The sequence below is a fragment of the Eptesicus fuscus genome, chromosome 7, assembly GCF_027574615.1.
Source record: "Eptesicus fuscus isolate TK198812 chromosome 7, DD_ASM_mEF_20220401, whole genome shotgun sequence".
Taxonomy (NCBI): domain Eukaryota; kingdom Metazoa; phylum Chordata; class Mammalia; order Chiroptera; family Vespertilionidae; genus Eptesicus; species Eptesicus fuscus.
The window spans coordinates 105,000,802-105,025,876 of NC_072479.1; the positions used below are offsets into that span (position 1 = coordinate 105,000,802).

A 25,075-nucleotide genomic window follows, 5' to 3' on the forward strand; every position below is an offset into this window, starting at 1 on the left:
CGGACATCCAATCAACTACCAAAGCATGGCTTTCCTACACTATTAACATGGTTACCGTCTGCCCACGGGTCACCCATTTCCACTACCATCTGATCTGAACCAGCAGCCCCCAGAAGATTCCCTCCTTTCCTTCATTCAAGAAGGTGCCTCTGCAGAAGGTGGCCTGGTCCCAACTCTGAGAGTGGAATTTACTGGGTGGCTTTACGGGGTGGGCACAGGACTTAGGTTGGATGAGTCAGGCTGAGGGAAAGGACTTTTATTTCGTGCTTGGGTAAAAAGAATTCATGTCCCTCCCACCTTCCTTCCCTCCGTTGTTGTATCTGCCCATTTAGCAGCCCTCTAGAGTAGCCATTTTAACTCCATGTTATGGTTCAAACTGTAGTGCACAGAGGTTAGGCAATTGCTTCAGGTCATGCAGTAAGTGGTAGGACAAGGATCAGAACAAAGGCCTTTCTGTCTACAAAGCCCGCGTCCTTCCTAATAAGTCAGAAGGCCCATGGAATGCCAGGCTTTGGCAAAGTCCTTTATTTCATCCTTGGCACATTTACACTGTGTACCAAGAAAGAATTATCCAGTCATCCAAACACCCACTCATCCACACAAACACACCTATCCGTCTCCTACCCAGATGGCCAGCCAGCTGTCCACCCATCCATTATCCATCCATATAATCACTGTATTGGCTACCCATTCAAATAGCCACCCAGCCATCCTTCCATTTGTCTATTCATGCAAAATTTATCCATCTAAATATCCAGTCAGCTGACCATCCTCCTACTCATCCCATCACCTATTATTCACCCATTCATTTATCCAGCCGAACACCCACCCATATAACTAAACACACATCCACCATCGAAACATTCAGCCAGACACCTACCCTTCTATTCATCTAAACACCCATCCATCCAAACCTCCATTCACTCATCCATCCATCCACATAGCTAACCACCTATCCATCAATTCATTGATCCAAACACACATCTATTCAAACACACACACACACACACACACACACACACACACATACCCAAACCCCTACCCACTCGTCTATCCAATCATAAAGTCACTCATCCATCCGAACACTATTCATCCACCCATCAATTCCTTCCAACATCACCCATCTAAACTATGTATAAAATATGTGCAATAAAATGTTAAAAAAGAATAAGATGTTAGGATGAAGAAAAAAATAGGGGTTGAAGAAGAAAAGAAAGCTGGTGAAAGTATGCAGAAATACATTCAGTAATTCCAGCACAATTTCAAAAGGCTACAGATATGGCTCTGAGCTTCCTAGAAGCCAAAGCAAAGAAACACAATCAGCTACAGAGTCACCACATCCATCAAGTGCACTAAGACCAGCTATTTTAATGGTGGTAAGACCTGAGGAAAATGTTTCTTCCCCTGATAACAATAATCATACACCCCGCTCTGCCTGGCATAGTTCCAGTTTTTGCCAGCTGTCTGGGTGTAATTATTAACAGCATACTTTTCACTATCAAAATGATAAACTATTTGATCACTGTGGTCATAAGGCATAACAAAGAGATCGCTGAGAAGTCAGTTAAACAACACTAGCCTGTTCCTTCCCTCGACTCCCCACAGTGGAGGCCACAGCCGATACTAATGGGCTGAAGAGTGCAGGCATACTCGATGCTCATATCTCACCATAATCCATCCCCTCGGAGTTACCCATACATCTGAGTATCTCTCAAAACGACCAGTTCCTTCCCGGTCCCCAGGCCTGAGTCTTCTCCAGGCTTCTGAGCCCAGCCTGCTTCACACCAGCATCCTGGGCAGAGACTATACGCTCACAAATGAGCCCCCTCCCTTATTTTCTGAGTCTGTGCCTTGCATTTTTGTTTTTTTAAGATCATGTTAGCCTCCTCCTTTAATACATATGAGATAAACACACAAACAAATCCGCTGCACAAAGCCTGTGCCAAAGCAAGCGGGTTTATTACGGTGATAAACAGCCAAGGCCCCCAGCCCCGGAGGAGGCCCTGCACACCCTCAAGATGCTCATCAGGTTCAGACCACGTGTTTTTTAAAAAAATATATTTTATTGATTTTTTACAGAGAGGAAGGGAGAGGGATAGAGAGTTAGAAACATCGATGAGAGAGAAACACCGATCAGCTGCCTCCTGCACGCCCCCCTACTGGGGATGTGCCCGCAACCAAGGTACATGCCCTTGACCGAATCGAACCTGGGACCCTTCAGTCCGCAGGCCGACGCTCTATCCACTGAGCCAAACCGGTTTCGGCCAGACCACGTTTTGAAAACCGTTAAAGCCAGGTAATGAGGAAGATGGGGTGGGGAGAGGAGGAAGTAATAGAGGAGGGCAGAGCCAAGCTCTCTGGGTTTTAGTTCTTTTTTTAAAAATCCTCAACTGAGGATATTTTTCCATTGACTTTTAGGGAGAGTGGAAGGGAGGGGGAAGAGAAAGAAACAAACATCATGTGAGAGAGACACACCACGGATTGGTTGCCTCCCACACGGCTTGGGGTTGGAGCCTGCAACCGAGGTACAGGCCCTTGACTGGGAATTGAACCTGGCACCCTTTGGTCTGTGGGCCAATGCTCTAACCACTGAGCAACTGGCTAGAGCTGGATGTTGTGAGTTGAACTGTGTCACCCCAAAAAAAGATGTGTTGATGTCCTAACCTCTGCTATCAGTGAATGTGACGTGATTTGGAAATAGAGCCTTTGTGGATGTAATTAAGAGGAGGTCACATTGGAGTCGGGTGGGCCCTAATCCAATGACTGGTGTCCTTGTAAGAGGAGGGAAATTTGGGCACAGACACAGAGAGGATGTTGGGACAGAGGAGAACGCCACAGGAAATCCCACAGACACGCAGGGAAGAGGGCCACGTGACAGCCGAGGCAGGGACGGAGTGGGGAAGCTGCGTGGGAAGCCGGTGTGAGCGCTGCCCCCGATGTCGACGCAGAGACCGAGGCACAGCATGGCCGAGGCCCTGTCCCCAGCCCTGAGCCCGCGGCTGTGCTCCAAGGCAGGTGCTCTACTTGTCGGAGCCACGACCTCGGGGTGCACGGGACGCAAATCCTTAAAAATGCTCCAGGGCTCCAAAGGGTCATGAAGGTGGGAGGAGGTGTCATTCATTGTCCTGGAGGGTGAGGGCTGGTGACAGGGATGGTCCTACAAGGGGAAGGCGGGGAGGACAAACCGTCCGAATCTGACGTGTGCTGAGGGCAGGAGTCCGACGGATCGCCCGGGCGTCCCTGCCCTCTCTCCGGCTGGGACTTTTTTTTGATGAAAATGCAATTCCCAACAGAAAACATCTCCCGGCAATCGGCAGAGCAGAGGGACGCCGCAGGGAGGCTCGCGTGGGGTTTAGGTCACAGGGTCCGCGTTTCCTGCGCTGAACCCGCAGCGCGCACAGCTGCGTCATGTGCCAGCCACTCAGGGAGGCGAGTTCGGGTTTTTTCCATTTAATTCAAAATTAACTCTGGCTGCCCCCATAGATATCTACTCACTCCGTGGTGCCGAGGTTCTAGAAAGATTCTACTGCAGGGAGTCAGAGCGCCGTCTCCTTTTACTTTAATACTATTTCAGGGCATTCGCCTAACAATCAGGGCTGACTGCAAAGGTTCTCAGAATAAGGATTTTTTAAAAATTGAAGTCTAGTTGGTGTACATTAAGTTAGCTTCAGGTGTGCGATCAGTGACTCACCGTGTACATACGTTACAGTGCGAAAGGGAGGTTTGTTAGAGCCCCCGCCCTCCCCTCTCCGGTCATGACTGCAAATGTCTTCTCATTTCCCCCTTGAAATTGGCATTTTTCTCGACATTCCTTGCAGACGGCGGAGACCAAACGCTCTAACAAAGACGCCTTCGCTGGCTGGGCAGCGGCCCCGCCTCTGTCTGGGGCTTCAGGAGAACCGTGGCTCCTCGGGTCAGGCACCCGCTCCGGGAGAGAGGTACGGGGAGGAAGCGGAGTCCTCCTGGTGAATGAATGTTAATCTGGTTTGCTGGCTAATTGTGCCCGCGGGAAGGGAGTTTGGCGGAGCCGCCGAGCAGGAAGGATTAGGCCTCCCCCGTCTCCGGCGGCACAGGGTTAAGCTCCGGGTCTGTAATGACTGAGTAATGAGACCCGCTCTCCGCGGAGCCCGGGCATCCATCGATCAGGCTCCCCTTCTGCCGAGACAGTGCCAGAAGTGGGCCCAGCAGTTCATTATGGGAAAGGTCAGAGGTCACACAAAACCAACACACATCTATACACTTCTCCATTCCTAACTGCACACAGTGACCATGGCTCAGCCAGGGGCCGGGGAGGCCCTCCCTCTCCAGCCTGTGATCCGAGATAACCACGGGCTGGCGCTGCCTGCTGACCTCCCCGGGGGCCCTCGCGCTTGGGGCCGCTACACGGCTGCTCACGCTGTCCCCTCGGCCGAGCTCCTCCCCTTCACAGACACCCACACACTTTTACAGGCCGAGCCCCAGCACCACCCCCTCCCTGAAGCTTGTGCTGATCCCCTGGCAGATGGGACTCCGCCCCGCCCTCCGGGCCCCCTAACCGCCCCCAGCAGACACTGTCACTACCCTCGCCGGCTGTGTACGTGTCCGGAGGCTGTGAGCTCCTTGGCAGGAGCCGGGTCCTGTTCAGCCTGAGCCTCAGAAGCAGCAGAGTGCGCTCCACGACGGCCTGCTCCACACGGAAGGAGCGGCGGGCACCTCGCTGGTGGTAGCCTCAGCTGACTGACCCCACGCAGGGAGGCAGTCTTCACCCCCCCCCCCCCCCAGAGAAGAGGCCTTAGCGTCTCTCTTACAACAGGGAAACCGAGGCTCAGAGATGACATCTGCCCCGCCCAAGGTCACACGCTAACGCCAGGGCAGCCAGGAAGTGAGCCCGGCCACCCAGCTTCAAAGTGAATGCCATTTCGGGCACCAAGGACTGCCCGAAGGATTCTGTTTGTGTGAAGTCTCCAGAAACGGCAAGTCTATCGAGACAGAAAGGACCCTGGGCTGGGGGTTGGGGGCTGGAGAGTGATGCTAAGGGGTGCAGGGGTGCTTTCGGGGGGTAAGGAAAAGGCTCTAAAACTCATGAACACACAACTCTGTCAGTTCCTAAAAGGCACTGACTTGAACTGGGTGAAGTGAATGGTATGTGAGCGGTCTCAGTGAAGCTGTTTACATTTTTACAAAGTTCCTGCTGTTGGTTTCTTGTCCGCGGTGCTGGCTGGGTCCCTGGGGGCTCTGCCTGGGTGCAGGGAAACCACACAGAAGCTCACTCTGAACTGACCTCAGATGCCACCTGCCCAGCGTGAACTCGTGCTGGGCCCTGTGGTCCCCAAGCACCAGGCGGGACTTGCCTACCAAACCCAAAGGGCCATTTAATGATTCCTTTCTCCCCCCAAAACAGCCGGTCCTTCTCTGGGGGCTGCCCTCAGGCTCCGGCGTCAGGCCTGCTGGACACCAGGGAGAGCTGGCGGGTGGAGTGCTTGCGATGGCAGTGGGGAGGGGCCAGGGGCCTGGCAGCCAGAGGCCAGCCTCTCTGCCCCTTCAATGACAGCCATGGCATTCTCCCATTCCCTTAGCGCAGTGGTCGGCAAACTCATTAGTCAAGAGCCAAATACCAACAGTACAACGATTGAAATTTCTCTTGAGAGCCAAATTTTTTAAACTTAAACTATATAGGTAGGTACATTGTTATTAACTTAATTAGGGTCCTCCTAAGCTGGCCTTTGCTTAAAACTCAAGGGGCCAAAGAGCCGCATGTGGCTCGCGAGCCGCAGTTTGCCGACCACTGCCTTAGCGGAAGGTGGGGGCGAGGCCCGGGGCCCCCAAACTGCAGGCCAACCTCTGTGAACTCAACAGGAGAGCGATCAGAAATGTGAAGTCCCGCCACCTGGGAGAGGAGAGCCGGGACCTTCTGATGCCCCCCTGGGTTTATAAAGGGGCACCCGAATCCAGGCTGGGAACAGAGGCGCTACCTTACCAGCAGGTCAGGGGCTCACAGCAACTTGAACCCACGCCTCCCAGCTCAGGCTCCTTCCCCTCACCGCCCAGGCCGTGCAGTTTGACTTCTTTCTCCAAACCCCCGGGCGTCTCTTGCCAACAATAACAGGAGCAGCAACGACGACGGCATCGTCTAGTGGCGGTGGCTCAGCCCTCACTGCAGCCCAGGCAGCAGGGCCCGGCTTCCTGTCTCAGAGAAAGAAGCTGAGGCTCGGAGAGCTGACTGCCTGGCCCCGGATCACCCAGCCCGTAAGCGGCAGAGCCAGCGCGGAGCCCAGCCCGCTGGCCGCAGGCCCCCCCTCATGACCCTGACAGCCGGGGGGAGAACGCCCCCATCTCGGTGACCCAGGGGCCGGGGCTCAGGGTGCTCGCGAGGACCACGCCGCCTCCCCGCCTTCCCTCCTGTGCCAACACCTTCCCGGCTGGCCCCTCGCCCTCAGCCAGGCGCTGCCAGAGGCGCTGCCAGCCTAGAGGGAGAGACTGACCCCCGGCACAGACAAACACATCTCCTGTGAGGTCAGCCTCGCCCATCGGTGCACGGCCAGGCCTGTGGGAGGGACAGGCAGCTAACAGTCCAGCTGCAGCCCACCTGCCACCCCCGGACACAGCCAGCCTTGGGTGCCACCAGGCAAGGCGCACCCTGAAGGAGCAGCTGCCCGGCACAGGGGTCCAAAGGGGGCCGGGTGTCCTGGCCCCAGCCCTGAACTTTGCCATCAGCACACTGAGGCCCAGAGGTCCACAGACCTGCCCACGGTCACACAGAGCTGGCACCGGTCTCCACAGAACCACACCGGCTCTCTGCCCGAGACAGGGCCGGGAGGCCCAGCCAAGGCCCGCGGCGCCTGGAGAGAGGGGTGCATGGGCGAGACCAGGGCGTGGTCAGCCCGGCGGCCGTCAGAACCAGGCCAGAGTCCAGGCTGGCCGCTGGGCTTCACCGCCTCCTCCCACGGCCGCGGCCCTGGCCCATCTGGAGGACCCCCGAGCACACCCTCCGAGACCCCTGACCTTGCCCGCACACACAGCCCTCGGGCTCGCTTTGTCTCAAGGCCTGGGGGAAGGCCGTCATCCATTTCAGTAGCATTCAAAGGCCAACAGCCGCCGTTTATTTTCTTAGAAATAATGGTTTTTTTCTGGTTAGCATTCCTCAGATGAAAAAACAAATACAGCCACTGTAATGAGACGCGGCCAAGAGGAGGCAGAGGGCCTGGAGAAAGGGGCAGCCAGGGGCCTGCGTCCGGGGAGCGGGAGGGATGGGGGCGGGGAGGGGGCAGAGACCCCTCCAACCCCAGGAGAAATGGGGATTTAGAGAGAAAAGGAGCTCAACACGCAGGCACTGCCTCCAACACACTCTCCCACTGCCTCCTCCACCTCGGCTCCAATGTGCGTCTGGGGGCAGGTGCCTCTGCTGCCCTGGATGGCAGGGCCTGGGCCTCGGGAAGCTGAAGCCGCTTGGATATACGGAATCCGCAAAGCCCAAAGCAGCCTCTGCGTCCTGCTGCGGCGCCTCTGGGCCGCCAGAGCTGGAAGGGACAGCGGCCGTCTGATGACACCTCTGCGGGGAGCCCTCCTCACGCCCTCCCCCTCCCGCACAGGTACCCTCTCTTCTTCACCCCCACAGAGTCTGCTTTGTATTCCCCTCGCTGCACTCTCCACACCGTCAGGATCCCGTCTTTCCCACCAACCAGTGAGGCCAGGGAAGCCTGTCTTGGCCCCAGCCCCAAGCTTGGCACAGAGTAGGTGCTCAGTGAATAGTCTCGGCACTCAACTGAATCCGGGCCAGCGGACCCATTTTACAGAGGGGCAAACTGAGGCTTAAGGATGTGAACTTGCCTCCAAGCTTAAAGGACCGTAGTATGAGCTTTATATATATTTTTTCTTCTAAAAACAGATGCAGGCTCCAAAAAGCCTAAACTCTGCGCAGAGCCGGGACCACTGCAGTCAACACCACCTAATTGCTAGCTGACAGCAACTTGGAATGTTAAGTCCCATCGATTTCTTCCTGCCCGCTGGTCCGCAGGGCGGGAGCTTTCATCTCGGGCCAGGAGGGACATGTTAGCGCCCATAATTACACGTTTTAAGACTTGAAGAATTCCCCTCGCCCCAGCCTACCTCCTATGGCCTTTCCTGGCCTCCCCCAAAGCAGAATTTTATCTGGAGTTTCAGTAAAGTGGACAATAACGATGATGAAAACGATTTTATAAGGTCACAAACATTATTCCCTAAGAAGGCCAATTGGTTTTAAGGTGGGTTTTTTTTGTGTGTGTGTTTTTTCCCCTGATGTGAGACTAAATGGATGACTGGGTGTGTTATTAGGAATTTTGTTAAAACACTTAATAGCACGCCCTGTAATCTACCCAACTTCAGTGACTGACAGGGAGGCCCCGGGGACAGACAAGTCAGGAAGTGACTCTACATTCATTACACACATGCTAATTTTGTGATCTCCAATGTAATTTCTTTTCCTTTTCACAAAAAAGGGGGAAAATAATAATACATTTGATATACTGTGGCCAAAACAAAAATTTATTTCCCCCAAGAGTTTTAATTATAGCATTTTGGAGAAGGCCCGGGTTGGAACTTGCAAGAGGAACAAACCACTTGAGCGCAGGGTCTAAAAGGTAAGTGCACATCCAAGGGGCGCCCTGAGGAAGGGGCGCGCGCGGAAGGGACGCTGTGCGCCGCAGGTTCGGGGAAACAGCGGTCCCCCAGAGGGTCTTCGCCATTCAAACAACAAGCCGTGTGAGGGCATTCGCTCCTCGTTTGGGGCCTGGTCCTGATTATAAACGAGAGCTTTTAATTAAGATTAGCAAGACCCAATTCAGGCTATAATTTGGTCCTTTCCTTAGCAAATGTCTATGAAAACAAAGCAATTAAGATGAAATGAGTTGAGCATTTAAAGGGGATGAAATGCCCCCTCCTCACCCCGGCCTGCCCCTCTTCACCCCATCTTTCCCCTCGGTACAGAGAGCACAAACAGGCCCAACTAACTCAGACCAGCACAGGGCTGGCCCGGCAGCTCTCTGAAGGCCTCTGCATAAGGGATCTGGTGAGCTGGGGATGCGCAGGCTCAGCTAAATGAAGGATTGGGGGAACAGAATATGCAAAGGCCCTGGGGCAGGAAGGAGCTGGCAAGTTTGAACTAGAAAGATGGCGGTGATGCTGGGGTGTGGTTAGGGAGAGAAGGATGGAGCATGACAGCAGCTCCAAGTGGTCAGCTGAGTGCTGGGCAAGCCGAGGGATGCCACCTCCTAGTTATATGGTGGGCGCTGCGCTTTGAGACCATCGCTTCACAGGACCTGGCTCCGAGGGGCTGGCGGCAGCAAGGGGGTGGTGGTGGGCAAAGGACAGGGTTTCCTTCCGCAGCCCCCTCCAAGACTCCCTAGCTGGGAACTGTCCACTTTATTCACGCAGGCTGGTCCTCTGCTGGGATCCCGCGGCCGACCAGGGCTGGACCCAGGTTCTGCTGCTTCTCCGTCTGGAGACTGGGCTAGGGACTGGCCTCCCCGGGCTCACCTTCCCCAGCCTAGCTCTGCTGCAGGTCTACACCTGATGTCCTCAGACTGGTCCCTTCCTCTCTCAGGCCTGTTTCCTCACCTGGGAAACCTTCGGAGTCGGGGAGGCATGGCTCTGGGCCCACGCTTAAGTTAAGTCACGTAGGCCATCGCAACGCAGTGTAACGGAGCTCTGAAGGAGGGTGCCCACAGAGACAAACAGCTCACCTGTCTGGGGCAGCCGGGAAGGCTTCCTGGAAGAGGTGACCATTGCGATCCAGCCTCCCAACCTTCCGCTCAGCAGAAGCCTTTCATGCCCTGTGCCAGGCCTGGTGCTGGATTCTAGGGATTTGGAGGTGAATAGGCCACAGATCCTGCCCTTGAGGGGCCCACATTCCAGGAGGACGCACAGGGAAACATAAATGTAGAGTGACCGGGCCAAAGTGGAGGTGTGTATGGGTCTGGGAGGTGTGAATGGGCCCGGGGAGGTGTGTATGGACCTGGGGAGGCGTGAATGGGTCTGGGGAGGTGGGACTAGGTCTGGGAGGTGTGACTAGGTCTGGGAGGTGTGACTAGGTCTGGGGAGGTGGGACTAGGTCTGGGAGGCGTGAATGGGTCTGGGGAGGTGGGACTAGGTCTGGGAGGTGTGCATGGGTCTGGTGTAGTCATCTGTAAAACACAGGGACTGCCCTGGACACCTGCTCATGTTCCCTCCAACTCTGCCCATGCACGCATTTACCTCGAGCTACTGCAAATGCTGTCAGGATGCGCACCATCCGGGAGACACTGGGTCACCCTCAGCCTTGCTCACAGCCGTTCCCACCAGTCTGAGGCACCTCAGCCTGTATAAGCAAGCCTCCTGCCAGCTGACTGCACGGGGCCCCACACTGCTCCCCGGACACAGGTGGCTGCGCACGGAGAGGCTCAGCCATCCCCGCACATCACGGGCCGCACGGCACGGCAAGATGGCCTTGAAGGTGAGCTCAGAAACCGTCCCGGCACGGGGCGGGCTGCCTGGGGGGCTGGGTGTGCGAAAGGGATGGTCACAGCCAGCAGAAGTTGCAAGGCTGACGCAGTTAAGGGTTTAAGAGGCGCAGTCAGCCCCACACAGGGCTTCCCAGACGCTGGGTCCATTTCCGTGAAGGACTAGGGAGACGTGGGAGCCACGTGCCCCGGGCATGTCTGCAGAGAATCCGTCCTCTGTGCTTATCACAATAAGTAGCGCCGTCTACCAGATCTTAGGACAGGGTACTCATTCCCCCCAATCTCCTACGCCAGCCTCTGCCCAACCCCCCACCAGCTCAGGACCCGCAGACAGACAGCCCGGGAGGGAAGGGGCTTCCCCGGAGTGGGAGTGCTGTCTGGAGGGTGCGGCGTGGACGGTGATGTCTGCGGCAGGACAGGGCAGCGGATTTCGGGCCCTGAAGGAGGTTTGGAGCAAAGGAAAGCCTCTGTCACTTGTCATTTTAGTGTACGTTCTCGGTAGACGGTCATCTGTGAATGGCACGCGTGTCCGTATGTCTCTATGGGGATATGAATATATGCATATGGTTTATCTGAATCATCAATGAACCAAAACCTCACATTTCCCAGCCATTTTAGAATCTGGGAATTGCTGGAAAAAGACAAAGCCACACCCATTTTCATATGCTGAACAACATTATGATCATCAGCTTGATCATGGTATCATCCTCATCATCACCACCACCATCCTTACCATCATCAGCATTCTCATCCTCATCTTCAACATCACTATCATCACATCACCAACAACTTCATCCTCCTCATTATCATCAACATCTTCATCCTCATCTTCATCCTCCTCATTGTCATCATCATCACTATCATCACATCCTCCTCATCTCCATCCTCCTCCTCATCTTCATCCTCCTCATCATCTTCATCCTCCTCACTGTCATCATCAACATCACTATCATCATCATCTTCATCCTCCTCACTGTCATCATCAACATCACTATCATCATCATCTTCATCCTCCTCACTGTCATCATCAACATCACTATCATCAACATCTTCATCCTCCTCCTCCTCATTAACATCCTCCTCCTCAGTATGCTCCTCCTCCTCCACATCTTCCTCATCGTCATCATCAACATCCTCCTCCTCTCCGTCAGCATCACTATCATCATCATCTTCATCCCATTATCCTCCTCCTCCTCCTTATCCTCATCATCTTCATCCTCCTCCTTCTCCTTATCGACATCCTCCACCTCACATGCTCCTCCTCCTGCACATCTTCCTCATGTCATCATCAGCATCCTCCTCCTCACCGTCAACATCACCGTCATCCTCATTAACATACCCATCCCATCAGCACCGTCACCGGCACCTCGGTAACAGCAGCGGAAATGTTTACAGAGGGTGTGCTATGTGCCAGGTTATGCTCACATCCTTCATACGCATCACTCATTCAATCCTTACATTATCTCCCTGAAGTCGGTACTTTTATTATCTCTATTTGACCGACTTACAGAGGTTAAATAGCTTGTCCCTGCTTTAACGGCCACCTGCGGTGGGGGTATTTTGGGCCCATCTAGCCAAAGGAGAAACTGAGGCTCAGGAGGGAAGTGACTACCTAAACCTTCACATCAGAGGTGGGTGGCAGCCCAGGGCCAGGCCCACCCCTGCTGCTCTCTCATGAGGCAGAGAGAGCCTTCATGAACCCAGCACCCACGCTTCCCACGGGCCCTCGCTCCAGGCATCTTACAGGTGGCTCATCTAACGTGAACTCCAGTCTAGGCCAAAGAGAGCCAGCTCAGACAAAATGTACCCTGCACTCCTGCTAGTGCCGGGCCTGCCCGCAGAGCTGGAACCTGGGGGCAAACCCAAGAGACTCAGCAGCTGAGGAGCCCACTGTGCGCCCGAGTTCCACTCCAGTGCGGCGGCCCACACCGAGCCCAGGGCAGACCCTCGAGAAAGAGCTCCTGGTTTAGTGCGGGAGCAAGACACGTCGTTACAATCCAGAGTCAGCAGTGCCGTGATGGAGGCTAGCCCAGGGAGCGGAGTAGGTACTATAGCAGCTGCGTGTGTGTGTGTGTGTGTGTGTGTGTGTGTGTGTGTGTGTGTAGTGGAGGCATCAGCGAGGGCTTCCCGGAGGAGACAAATCTAAAACAGGATGCGAAATTAGCCAGAACACAAAGGTGTAAAGGAGCTCCAGGCGAGGGAAAGCCTGGCGGGTGTCTGTGTGGCCAGGACGTGTGTTACACGGTACTTCAGGAAGTGAGGGGCCGAGGCCGGAGCCAGGCCGGAGAAAGAGGGGCCCCTGGCCATTTGTGGCACACAGTCACAGCCTCCTCGCTCATCTGCACACGGGATGTCGGCGCATGGAGCCAGCAAGTGCGACCCCCACCCGGGCTCCAGCTGAAGCTGGCCGCTGGGACATGTCAGGGAAACAAACAGGTAGGCGACCAAGCGTGGGCCTCCTGGCGGGGCTGGCGGGGAGGGACCTAAGACCTGGGCTGGAGAGGACAAGCTGAGTGAGTGGCTGGACCCGGCAGAGATGGGGTCACCCTCAGCTCTCACGTGCCAGAGCGCTGGGCCTGAAGTGGGGAGCAGAGGGTCAGAAAACGGCGACACAGAGCCACACACGTGCCACTTGGAACCACGGAGCTAACTAACCCCCGGGCCCTGCTAGCAGCCGGGCCAGCACGTGCTTCTGGCTGACGTCCTGCTCGATCTGCCTCCGGCCTGGCCTCCTGCCAGAGGTCTGTGGGCAGGCGCCAGCTCCCCCTCAGGCTCCCGGGCCCCAGGCAAGGCCAGGATGCTGCCAAACAGGCAGGACCCGGGCCGTGTCATCTGGCCAGCACGCAGCCTGAAGGAGATGCCCAGCGGATGAGAAGGATAAACACTGTCAGTGTCCCCAGAGGCACAGCTGCTTTTGCAAAACTCGAGCTCCTGTGAAGCGTATCCAGAAGCGAATGTGTCGCTTTCCTAACACAAATCTCACGTGGAAAAGTGGGGCAGGGTTCGGCGAGGAGCGAACGAGACGTCAGAGAGCCGCGGAACGGGAATTCGGAGGCCTGGGGTGAGCACCGGCCATGCCGCCGAGAGCACGGGGCCTGCGAAGGTGCTTCTCCGCGCGGAGCCTCAGTTTTCCTCATCAACAAAGTGGGGAGATTGGGAGCAGAGCTTCTCATCCAGGGTGCACGTCAGTCACGTGCTGTTTCTGGCCCCGGATGCTGGCCCTGCCCCAGGCCTGCAGTCAGAAAAGCCACCAGACCCTCCTAGACAAACCTCCCCAAGTTCCGTCCGGCCTGGAGAGACCGGCCCCACGACGGCGGAGTCTGCTCTTGTCTCTCAGCCTGGCAGGGGGCGGTTTCCAGTGCCAGACGGTCAAGCCAGCACCCCGGGGGCAGGGAAGGAAGGCTGGACAGACAGACAGCACATCTCTCAGTCCCTGCCCGGGCTCTCGTCTCTGAGCCAGCCCCACGGTGTGGCCAGCTAAACCAGGTCCTTTGGAAGCTACAGGCCACATAGGGTGACGTCAGAGACCTTGGGGTTGTCCTCAGGCCTTTACCCCACACACACCCAGTCAAGGACAGGTGGGCAAATGTATCATTCAATACTTCATCTCGATTTCTTAAAGACAAACAAACAAAAACACACCCCAAAGTTTCAAGCCCAGGGGGAGCCAGGCACCCCATGACTCCCGATCCCACCCCCGGGAGCCCCAGGTGCGGCTGCAGGCCTGGAGGGCTGGCTGGGCTCACCTTCGCACTTCCTGCCTTCCCCCTTGTAGCCCGGCTTGCAGAGGCACCGGTAGGACCTGGGCGTGTTCTGGCAGATGGCGTCGATGTGGCATTCGTCCGTGCCCTCCGAGCACTCGTCCACGTCGACGTCCCCTGTCGGGGGAGGGAGACACTGGTGAGGTGTGGCCGGGAGGCAGGTGGGGCGGAGGAGCGGGACTCGCCTCCTGCCTCCGGCCCCACATTGGGCCTTGGACTCATGAACAGTAACAGCTGTGCCGTGACCATCTAGTGTGACGAGTGGCCTCTGGGAGCCTCGTAGGGGCAGCTGCTCTCGGCCAGGCCACCAAAGTGCTGGTTCTCCCTGGTTTTCACCACCACCATGACGTCATCTATTATTCCCACTAACGGTGAGAACCGAGGTTCAGGAGTACAGTGAGGAGAAGCCCCTCTCAGTGTCTGTTCCCTCCACATGCATCGCCCCCACCCACCCCACTCTCTTCATTACAGGATTTAGAACCCTTGAAAGCATTTACATCCATCCCCTTTGGGTTCCGGATGGGGAAACTGAGGCTAGCATGGAGCCATGAGCAGAGGCCAAGCCAGGAGACCCAGGCAGGTGATGGGAACATGGGACCCCACCCAGCCCCGAGGCGGGAAACAGGCCTCTGGGGCTCCCACCTCCCAGCCCGGAGGGCCCCGCAGTGACCTGCCTCGGGGGGCTCACCCTTCATCCACGGTTCCTACCTCACCACCCCCTCCTCTCCACCTCAGAAATCTCGGCTCACACCTGGTTCTCATATCCCAACTTCCAAAGTCAAGTTCAATCTAGGTTTTGAGGGCTCCTGATACTCCCCACCTCCCACCCCAACACATATCTTCAGTCTGGAACAGCTCCCAGGCAAAGTAAAATAGATTTGTGCATCTGTGTGTACACTGTAACACACACACACACACACACACACACACACACACATACACACATATACTCACATACACACACTCTCACACACATACACTCACACTCTCACACACACATTCTCACACACACAATCTCTCACACACACACACACACTCACATACACTCACACACATACACGCTCACACACATATATATACTCTCACACACTCACACACACATACTCTCACACACACACTCTCTCTCTCTCTCTCTCTCTCTCTCTCTCACACACACACACACACACACACACACACACACACCCCTCAGACAGGGAGAGGGCCTTTGGGGCACAGGAGAGCAGAGCCAGAAGAGCCTCAGCTATAAGGTAGAAAACAGATGAGGAAACTGAGGCCTGGGGTGGGGGGTTGTAGGTCGGTGGCTCCTTAGGGGCAGAGGCTGAAGGTCAGGTCCAGAGCTTGTCTACCTGCCCTGTTACCTCCAGCTAGCTATGAATGACATCCAGAGGCGGGGCAGACAGACAGAGGGACGGACCCAGAAGGCGGTACAAGGAACTCTGCGGTCACCGTCACCCAGGGGCAAGTCTGGGGCAGTCCTGGTGTGCCCTGCTCTCTTCATGCCTCCGGCCTCCCCCTGCACTGTCGGGTCCTCAGAGAAAGCCCCCCTGAGTGACTCCCCTGGCCAGCACCAGGCTTCCTCGGGGCTCAGGCTGGGGGGGGGGGCCTCTCTAGGAAACCACTGCTGGTTTCCTCCTTTGCCCTAATCCTAAGGCTCCAGCCTGCCATCAAAGGAAGAAGCATCAAAAGAAATACAGAATCACTTCCCTGTACACTCGCACATGCGCATGCACACACACACATGCACATGTGTGCACACAGCAGCTGGCATCACTTTTCAGGGTGGGTGGAGCGGCTCAGGTCAGCAGCTGGCTCTCTACATCTGCCCTAAGGAAGGTGGGGCAGAGGCAGGAGGCCTGAGCCAGCCATCGGAGTCCAGGGGCCGGCAGGACACCCCCTTCTGGGGAAGCGATGACAGAGGGACCCCGTGCAGGGGTGGCGCGGCCTCAAAGGCAGGAACCAGAGGCCAGAGAGGGTCACTGCAGCCCCTTCGGAGACAGGCCCAGCGGGGAGCAGGCCACGGACCCCGCCCCCTGCTTCCTAAGGGCCAGGCACAGGAATGAGGGGGCTGCCTGGGCTCCGGAGCCCCTTGTGCCTCTCACCCCCCGTGTCCCACCGAGGCAGGCATCCTCCCGAGGATGGGAAGGAATGACTGTTAGCTAAAGGGGCACCCTCAGGCGGGGGCTTGGGAGAGGGTAGGTGAGTTGCAGGAGCGGGAGAGCAGCCACAGGCCATTTGTCCCGGGGTGCTGGGCCGGGGCTCCCCCACAGGCAGCCCAGCCTTCCCATCGCAGGCTCTGACTTTGGTGTGCGTCCCCCGCCCCCCTCCGCACAAGGCGTCCGTGGGGTGGAGCTGGGGGTGGAGACAGACACAGAGGAGAGACCGACAGGCAGGGAGAAGCTCACACGGGAACAGCCAAACGGGATTTTAGGATCGCAAAGCTCAGGAGAGACACCCCCAGATAAGTGGGGGTGTGGGCAGCAGGACCCAGCTTCCTGGGGGTCCGGGGGACACATGAAAAGCAGCTCAGCTGCAACTGCGGAACAGCTGAAATGGCCTGGCACCCTCACTCAGGGCGGGACTCCCGTGGCCAAATGCAGACCTCAGGGCGCCCAGTGTGGCAGCCGGTGTGTGTGTGTGTGTGTGTGTGGTGTGTGTTGTGTGTGTGTGTGTGTGTGTGTGGTGTGTGTGTGTGGGGTGTGTGTGTGTGTGGTGTGTGTGTGTGTGTGGTGTGTGTGTGTGGTGTGTGTGTGTGTGGTGTGTGTGTGTGTGTGTGTGTGTGTGTGTGGTGTGTGTGTGTGGGTGTGTGTGTGTGTGTGGGATGTGTGTGTGTGTGTGTGTGTGGTGTGTGTGTGGGGTGTGTGTGTGTGTGTGTGTGTGTGTGGGGTATGTGTGTGTGTGTGTGTACGCCTAGAGAACGCCCAGGAGAACACCAGGGGCAGGCAGGACCATCCCCGACCTCCCCACACCAGGGAGAGGAAGGGAGGAAGATGCGGGGGGGGGGGGGACCTGCCCTCAGCTTTGTGGGGGAGTCCCGCCCAGAACACAGGAGAGTGGGAGGGGAAGGGGCAGGAGTGGGGGCCCTATGACATCCTGGGAGCCCCCCCTCTCTGCTGCCCGCTCGGACCCAAGCTGGGGCTGGGTTACTCGGCTGCCAGTAACTCCTTCCTCAGCGACTCCTGCTCCCTCCCTCCTGCACCTCCGGCCCACCGCGTCCCTCTGCTATCCTCTCCTGTTTCCTCCATCTCCTTCCCTCGGTGCCGTCTGTCTGTCCTCCCCTCCTGTCCCACTGCCCGTCTGCCTATCGCTTTCCAACCATCTCCATCCTTCCCCTCGGGCGCCTGCCTCCTGTGCCTCAGTCTGTCCGTCCCTCAGTCTCCCTCTTTGATCTTTTTCTTCCTGCTGCCCGTTTGCCCCTCCTCCCTCCCTCCGTCCCCTCCTTCGCCCTCGCGTCCCCGGTCCTCGGTGTCTGTCCCCTTCCACGTCTGTCTTTCTCCGGGTTTCTGTCCTTTTGTGTGCACCCTCCGTGTCTCCTGCTGTCCGTCTGTCCCTTCATCTGCCACCCCTCCTTTCTCTCTGCGTCCGTCCTTCTCCCCGGGCCACCCCCTCGCAGCCTCCCCTCTAACCCTGGGGAGCGCCCGTCCGGCTCCGGGGTCCCCACTCTCCCCTCTCCGTCCTCGCGGGGCAGGCGGGCGGGGGGGGGGGGGCTCGGCCCACGGCCTCGCTTTCTTTCTTCCTCCCGCCCTCGCCCTCCTCCTCCCCCGGGACCTCAGTCCACCCGCCCCAGCGGCGGGCCCGCCGCTCCGGTAGCCCCAGGCCACCAGGGCCGCGGGGAGGGGGCGCCCCGCGCGGGTCCCAGAAGTTACTTTGCAGAGTCAGGGGAGGACGAGGAACCGTGCGGGCGTCGGCGCTCCCCTTAGCGCGGGGCGGAGGACCCGCCCGGGACCCCGCCGCCGCCGCCCCGCGCCTGCCGCCCCCCAGGGGGCTTACCTGGGAGCCCGCTGCCCCCCGCCAGCTGCCCACGCGCGCCCAGGGCGAGCAGCACGCACAAGTGCCAGCGCACGGCCGCCGCGCCCATGCTCGCTGCGGGCCGGGCCGGGCCGGGTGCGGGCGAGCTGGGCGCGGGGATCCCCGACTGGCCGCTCGGCTAGCGCTCCCGCTGCTGGCTCCGCGGCCACCGCTCGGGCTCGCTTCCTCCGGCCGGCGCGGCTGACGAGCTGACAGCCGCGCGTTCATTGGCCCGTGGTGTTTGGGGGCGGGACGCCGCGCGCGGCCGGCCAATGGGCGCCGGCCTCCGGGCCGCGGGGGGAGGGGCGGCGCGGGGGTGGGGGGACCGGACCACCCGCCCCTCCCGGCGGGCGGCAGGTGGGGGGTAGGGGCCGGGGGGCTTGCGCGGCCGCGGGGTGCGCGGTCTCGGCCAGGCGGCGGCTTACACGGAAGCTGCTCCCCCCGCCTGTCCGCTCCTCCCCCCTAAACCCCGGCCATCGAGGGTGACCGCCCTTCTAGGGGCAGCACCCCCCCCCCGGCTCCCCCCGCCCCCGCACACACACACTGGGGTGAGGGGGGGGGGCCGCCACCGGTCCTCGGAGGTTTAGAAAGGCCCGGGGCATCCATTCCCAGTGAAAGGAACGCCGGTGCTCAGAGCAGAATCGCACATTCACCCAGTCACCCAGTCACTGAGTGTTTGTTGAACACCTACTACGTGCTGAGCGCGGGCAAGGCAGCGGGAACTAGCCAGGCAGGAAAAGTCGTGAAGATGGGCTGAAAATTTACGTTCAAGACAAATGAACTGTTTCCTACTCCCCAAAGGACAGCGGCCCTTGAGTGTGTCTGTCACAGGACAAGCCAGGACCCAGGCTGGGAGGCGGGAGCTCCGCGGGGGGCGCTGTCACCGCGGTGGGTGCCGGCCGGCCGTCGCGGGCCGCGGTTTGCATTTGATGCCGGAGGACTGGAGGCTGAGGCTGCGCAGGGCAGACGGCAGCGGAGCGTTCGGGGCAGCGGGAGCATCACGGCCGGCCATGCAACCCAAGAGCTGCCGGGCCGGCCTGGGGTCCCACCTGACGCCGGTTGACCTTTGTGCCTGAATCTGAGACCCCCGCCCGCGGCGGCTGGAAATCAATGGCCCCTCTCAGCGAGTCTGGACGCTCAGAGGGAAGAAAGTTCAGCAAACCCCAAGGCCCATCTCCTTGACAACCACCAATAAGAGCCCTTTTTTCTCCTCTCTCCGCGGCTCAAAGACTAGACTTGCCTCTTTTTGTCCACTCTGCCGGCTTAGTCCGGCCCAGCTCCCCACTTCCCCCAGCTTCCTTCCCTGCCCCCAACACACACACACACACACACACACACACACACACACATACACACACGCGCCACACACATACACACCCCACACACCCCACATACACACCCCCCCCCACCCCCCCCACACACCACACACACCACACACACTACACACACACACACCACACACACACCACACACACCACACACGCCACACACATACACACACACACCACATACACACCCCACACACCCCACATACACACCCCACACCCCCCCACACACACCACACACACCACACACACCACACACACACACACAGCACACACCACACACACCACACACACCACACACACACACACAGCACACACCACACACACACCCACACCCCCCTCACCCCCCCACAAACCACATACACACACAACCACACACACCACACACACACACCACACAAAACATGTGCAGGCACATGCTCTCACACACACATTTACACACTTTGTATAGCCTCACACATACAAGCTCGCACACACATTAGAACTCACACACTCGCACCCCCAGAACAGACACACACTCCCGCACACGCCCTTCCGCAGCCGTCCGCAGGCGATGCCCACAGCCCGCCAGCCTGGCTCCCAATCTGACTTCACATCACAGAGCGTTTGTGGCCCTGGCCTGGCGGCCGAAGCAGAGGGCCCCACATGGGGGTCAGGAAGGCCCCCACCCCACTTCCATCTGGAAAACAGACTCGGGCCGCTTGCCAGGACCAGGAGTCCCAGGGGACGGAAGCTCTGTGTTCTGCCTCCAGGAAGCTCACCCTCACCCATCGCTCCAGGCCCGTGGCTCCCAGCGAGGGGCGCACGCCACAGGGGGGCGATTTGATGTTTGAGGGGGGCAGTTCAAGAATGAGTTATTATCAGTGAATCTTTTGCATTTCTTATGGTCCTAGGGGCCTCATGTACAGCATATAAATATATATTGTGACGTATTTATGCATTTCAGTTCTCTATTATGTTTTGAAACTTTATTTGCTATTTTTTCACATCACTTCATATTATTATTTTTAACAATTTCTTAGTGATTTCTTCCTCAGGACTTCAACTGTCCTTTCGTTCTTTTGTTTTTCTCTTTCATGGCTGCCATGTTCTTTGGAAGCCTGTTTAGACCAAGCTAATGCTTTTCAGGCTTCCTCCCCCTGAGTAGGAGTCACTCTTTGAATAATAAGAATTCCATGTCACGGCGGGTGGGGGGGGGGCATCAGGGGTTAGAGATGCTTGGGGGGGGCACGGCCAAGACGAGGTTGAGGACCGCTGGTCTAGACATTTCCTTCGGCAGTGGTCCCGGCTGGCGGCTTCACTGGGAGACCCCGCTCTCAACTTTATTTTGTCCTCTTCCTGGGTGCGTGGCGTTGGTTTCTGGGGTATAAAGCTCCCCTAGAACCATGCTGTCTTGTGCCTTAGGTAACAGGGCAGGAAGTGTGAGTTTGGGGGGTCCTTTCAGGGGGCAATCCCTCTAATGTGCCTGTCCATCAGGGACCCCCGCTCCAGCCAGGTACCCAAGTTTGATGGTAGCAGGGACACCTTTTCCAGGCTCTGTCCCCCAAAATCAAGGAGGGAATGGAGGCAGGGTGATGGCCTGTTGGAATGTGGACCCCCAAAGCCCAGGGGCAGCTCTCACACCAAATTCCAGTCCCCGGCCTTCTCCTCTAAGGTGTGCAGATAAGTTGGGGAGCAGGGGAGGAGGGAGGTGGAGAGGGAACGTACTTGTAAGCCCCCCACAAATGCACTAAAAGGCAGAGAAAGAGATGGCGCCTGGCCAGTGTGTCTCAGTGGTTGAGCATCGAAATCAATAAAAAAAATCTATATATCTATATCTATCTATCATCTATCTATCTATCTATCATCTATCTATCTATCTATCTATCTATCTATCTATCTATCATCTATCTATTATCTATCTATCTATCTATCATCTATCTATCTATAAAAGAGATGGTCACACCTGCTCTGGGGTCGGTCAGGGAGACCGCCAGGGCACATGACCCTAGAGTTAGGCAGGAAATATGAGGAGGTGGTTTTCCGTGGGAAAGAATGTGCCCAAGTCTGTGAGAGAAGGTGGAGACGGAGGCGCGAATGTTCGCGAAGCACCTGAGAACAGGAAAGCACTGCACGTGCGTGAGGCGGCAGGACGGAGGGCGGCCACAGAGGCTGGGTGGCGGCGCTGGCGGGCCGGGCTGGCGGGCACCGCACGCTTGGACTCCAGCAAGAGGCGCCGGCAGCCTTTGGAGACGAGCGCCGAGCGGAGCCCAGGGAGGAACCGGACCCTCTGTTTGGCAGGAACGCTCCCTGGCCCGACCGCCTTCCAACCCCCCCCCCCCCCACCGCTCACAGGGCTCTCTGTCCCCCCTTGTCTGCCCCATCCTCACCACACCACTGGCCCAGGGGTCCCGCAGGCACCCGCGTGCACACGGGCGGGCCTTTGCCCAGACGCCTCCCTCTGCCAGGGACACCCCCTCTTCTTCACGAGGCTCCTCTTCTGCCCACAGCCTAGCCCCTACCCGCAAGCCGGGTGTAGGGCCTCCATGGGGGCGCGCACAGATCCCAGGGCATCCCCATCAGAGCCCAGCTCACCCCAAGTTGCACATCTTTCTCCTTTCAGACTAGGGGTCTCCGAAGGCCAGGCTCACAGCCAATGCACATCTGGTGCCACAGCTCCCACAGGAGGCCTCAGAAGTGATGGTTGAATGAATGAATGAATGAATGAATGAATGAAGAAACAGGACAGGTTTCACTGCACTGGGAATTCATTTTGTGCCAGGGAATGGATGAAATTCTTTGGCCATTTGACGGGGCCTGGGGAGGAGAAGCCAGAGCCTGCGGGAGGCAGGACCGCTGTCCTCCGGGTCCCTCTGGCTCCCCCTGCTGACACTCCACTGAGGTCTGCAGAGGAGAGGAGAGGAGAGGAGAGGAGAGGAGAGGAGAGGAGAGGAGAGGAGAGGCAGAGGGAGAGGCAGAGGAGAGGAGAGGAGAGGAGAGGAGAGGAGAGGAGAGGAGAGGAGAGGCAGAGGAGAGGAGAGGAGAGGAGAGGAGAGGAGAGGCAGAGGAGAGGAGAGGCAGAGGAGAGGAGAGGAGAGGCAGAGGAGAGGAGAGGCAGAGGAGAGGAGAGGAGAGGCAGAGGAGAGGAGAGGCAGAGGAGAGGAGAGGCAGAGGAGAGGAGAGGCAGAGGTGAGGAGAGGAGAGGCAGAGGAGAGGAGAGGCAGAGGAGAGGAGAGGCAGAGGAGAGGAGAGGCAGAGGAGAGGAGAGGCAGAGGAGAGGAGAGGAGAGGAGAGGAGAGGAGAGGCAGAGGAGAGGAGAGGCAGAGGAGTGGAGAGGAGAGGAGAGGAGAGGAGAGGAGTGGCAGAGGAGAGGAGAGGAGAGGAGAGGAGAGGCAAAGGAGAGGAGAGGCAGAGGTGAGGAGAGGAGAGGCAGAGGAGAGGAGAGGCAGAGGAGAGGAGAGGCAGAGGAGAGGAGAGGAGAGGCAGAGGAGAGGAGAGGCAGAGGAGAGGAGAGGAGAGGAGAGGAGAGGCAGAGGAGAGGAGAGGCAGAGGAGTGGAGAGGAGAGGAGAGGAGAGGAGAGGAGAGGAGAGGAGAGGAGAGGCAGAGGAGAGGAGAGGAGAGGAGAGGAGAGGAGAGGCAGAGGAGAGGAGAGGAGAGGCAGAGGGAGAGGCAGAGGAGAGGAGAGGAGAGGAGAGGAGAGGAGAGGCAGAGGAGAGGAGAGGAGAGGAGAGGAGAGGAGAGGCAGAGGAGAGGAGAGGCAGAGGAGAGGAGAAGAGAGGCAGAGGAGAGGAGAGGCAGAGGAGAGGAGAGGAGAGGCAGAGGAGAGGAGAGGCAGAGGAGAGGAGAGGAGAGGAGAGGCAGAGGAGAGGAGAGGCAGAGGAGAGGAGAGGAGAGGAGAGGAGAGGAGAGGAGAGGCAGAGGGAGAGGCAGAGGAGAGGAGAGGCAGAGGGAGAGGCAGAGGAGAGGAGAGGAGAGGAGAGGCAGAGGAGAGGCAGAGGAGAGGAGAGGAGAGGAGAGGAGAGGCAGAGGAGAGGAGAGGCAGAGGAGAGGAGAGGAGAGGCAGAGGAGAGGAGAGGCAGAGGAGAGGAGAGGAGAGGCAGAGGAGAGGAGAGGAGAGGAGAGGCAAAGGAGAGGAGAGGCAGAGGTGAGGAGAGGAGAGGCAGAGGAGAGGAGAGGCAGAGGAGAGGAGAGGCAGAGGAGAGGAGAGGAGAGGCAGAGGAGAGGAGAGGCAGAGGAGAGGAGAGGAGAGGAGAGGAGAGGCAGAGGAGAGGAGAGGCAGAGGAGTGGAGAGGAGAGGAGAGGAGAGGAGAGGAGAGGAGAGGAGAGGAGAGGCAGAGGAGAGGAGAGGAGAGGAGAGGAGAGGAGAGGCAGAGGAGAGGAGAGGAGAGGCAGAGGGAGAGGCAGAGGAGAGGAGAGGAGAGGAGAGGAGAGGAGAGGCAGAGGAGAGGAGAGGAGAGGAGAGGAGAGGAGAGGCAGAGGAGAGGAGAGGCAGAGGAGAGGAGAAGAGAGGCAGAGGAGAGGAGAGGCAGAGGAGAGGAGAGGAGAGGCAGAGGAGAGGAGAGGCAGAGGAGAGGAGAGGAGAGGAGAGGCAGAGGAGAGGAGAGGCAGAGGAGAGGAGAGGAGAGGCAGAGGAGAGGAGAGGAGAGGCAGAGGAGAGGAGAGGAGAGGAGAGGCAGAGGGAGAGGCAGAGGAGAGGAGAGGAGAGGAGAGGAGAGGAGAGGCAGAGGAGAGGAGAGGAGAGGAGAGGAGAGGAGAGGCAGAGGAGAGGAGAGGCAGAGGAGAGGAGAGGAGAGGCAGAGGAGAGGAGAGGCAGAGGAGAGGAGAGGAGAGGCAGAGGAGAGGAGAGGCAGAGGAGAGGAGAGGAGAGGCAAAGGAGAGGAGAGGCAGAGGTGAGGAGAGGAGAGGCAGAGGAGAGGAGAGGCAGAGGAGAGGAGAGGAGAGGCAGAGGAGAGGAGAGGCAGAGGAGAGGCAGAGGAGAGGAGAGGCAGAGGAGAGGAGAGGCAGAGGAGTGGAGAGGAGAGGAGAGGAGAGGAGAGGAGAGGAGAGGAGAGGCAGAGGAGAGGAGAGGAGAGGAGAGGCAGAGGAGAGGAGAGGCAGAGGAGAGGAGAGGAGAGGAGAGGAGAGGAGAGGCAGAGGGAGAGGCAGAGGAGAGGAGAGGAGAGGAGAGGAGAGGCAGAGGAGAGGAGAGGCAGAGGAGAGGAGAGGAGAGGCAGAGGAGAGGAGAGGCAGAGGAGAGGAGAAGAGAGGCAGAGGAGAGGAGAGGCAGAGGAGAGGAGAGGAGAGGCAGAGGAGAGGAGAGGCAGAGGAGAGGAGAGGAGAGGCAGAGGAGAGGAGAGGCAGAGGAGAGGAGAGGAGAGGAGAGGCAGAGGAGAGGAGAGGCAGAGGAGAGGAGAGGAGAGGCAGAGGAGAGGAGAGGCAGAGGAGAGGAGAGGAGATGCAGAGGAGAGGAGAGGCAGAGGAGAGGAGAGGAGAGGAGAGGAGAGGCAGAGGAGAGGAGAGGCAGAGGAGTGGAGAGGAGAGGAGAGGCAGAGGAGAGGAGAGGAGAGGAGAGGA

The 25,075-nt window shown here is 58.1% G+C and overlaps 1 protein-coding gene and 1 long non-coding RNA gene across 3 annotated transcripts in view; one reads left to right on the forward strand and one right to left on the reverse strand.

Annotated features, from left to right (window-relative positions):
- The window catches only part of SCUBE1 (signal peptide, CUB domain and EGF like domain containing 1), a 99,259-nt gene extending 80,872 nt beyond the window's left edge, over nucleotides 1–18,387 (reverse strand). For both annotated transcript variants that reach the window (XM_054719617.1, XM_054719616.1), the window contains exons 1-2: nucleotides 18,200–18,387; nucleotides 14,198–14,329 (exon numbers count right to left, since the gene is read on the reverse strand). In XM_054719617.1, coding sequence (XP_054575592.1) covers nucleotides 14,198–14,329; nucleotides 18,200–18,287 — 220 coding nt within the window. In that variant the 5' untranslated portion in view covers nucleotides 18,288–18,387. The remainder of the gene's footprint in view (nucleotides 1–14,197; nucleotides 14,330–18,199) is intronic.
- On the forward strand, nucleotides 6,140–8,175 carry LOC129149872 (uncharacterized). Its single transcript, XR_008556681.1, has 3 exons — nucleotides 6,140–6,225; nucleotides 7,373–7,568; nucleotides 7,865–8,175. It is a non-coding gene; the product is annotated as an uncharacterized LOC129149872 (long non-coding RNA).
- Nucleotides 18,388–25,075: the final 6,688 nt, after the last annotated feature.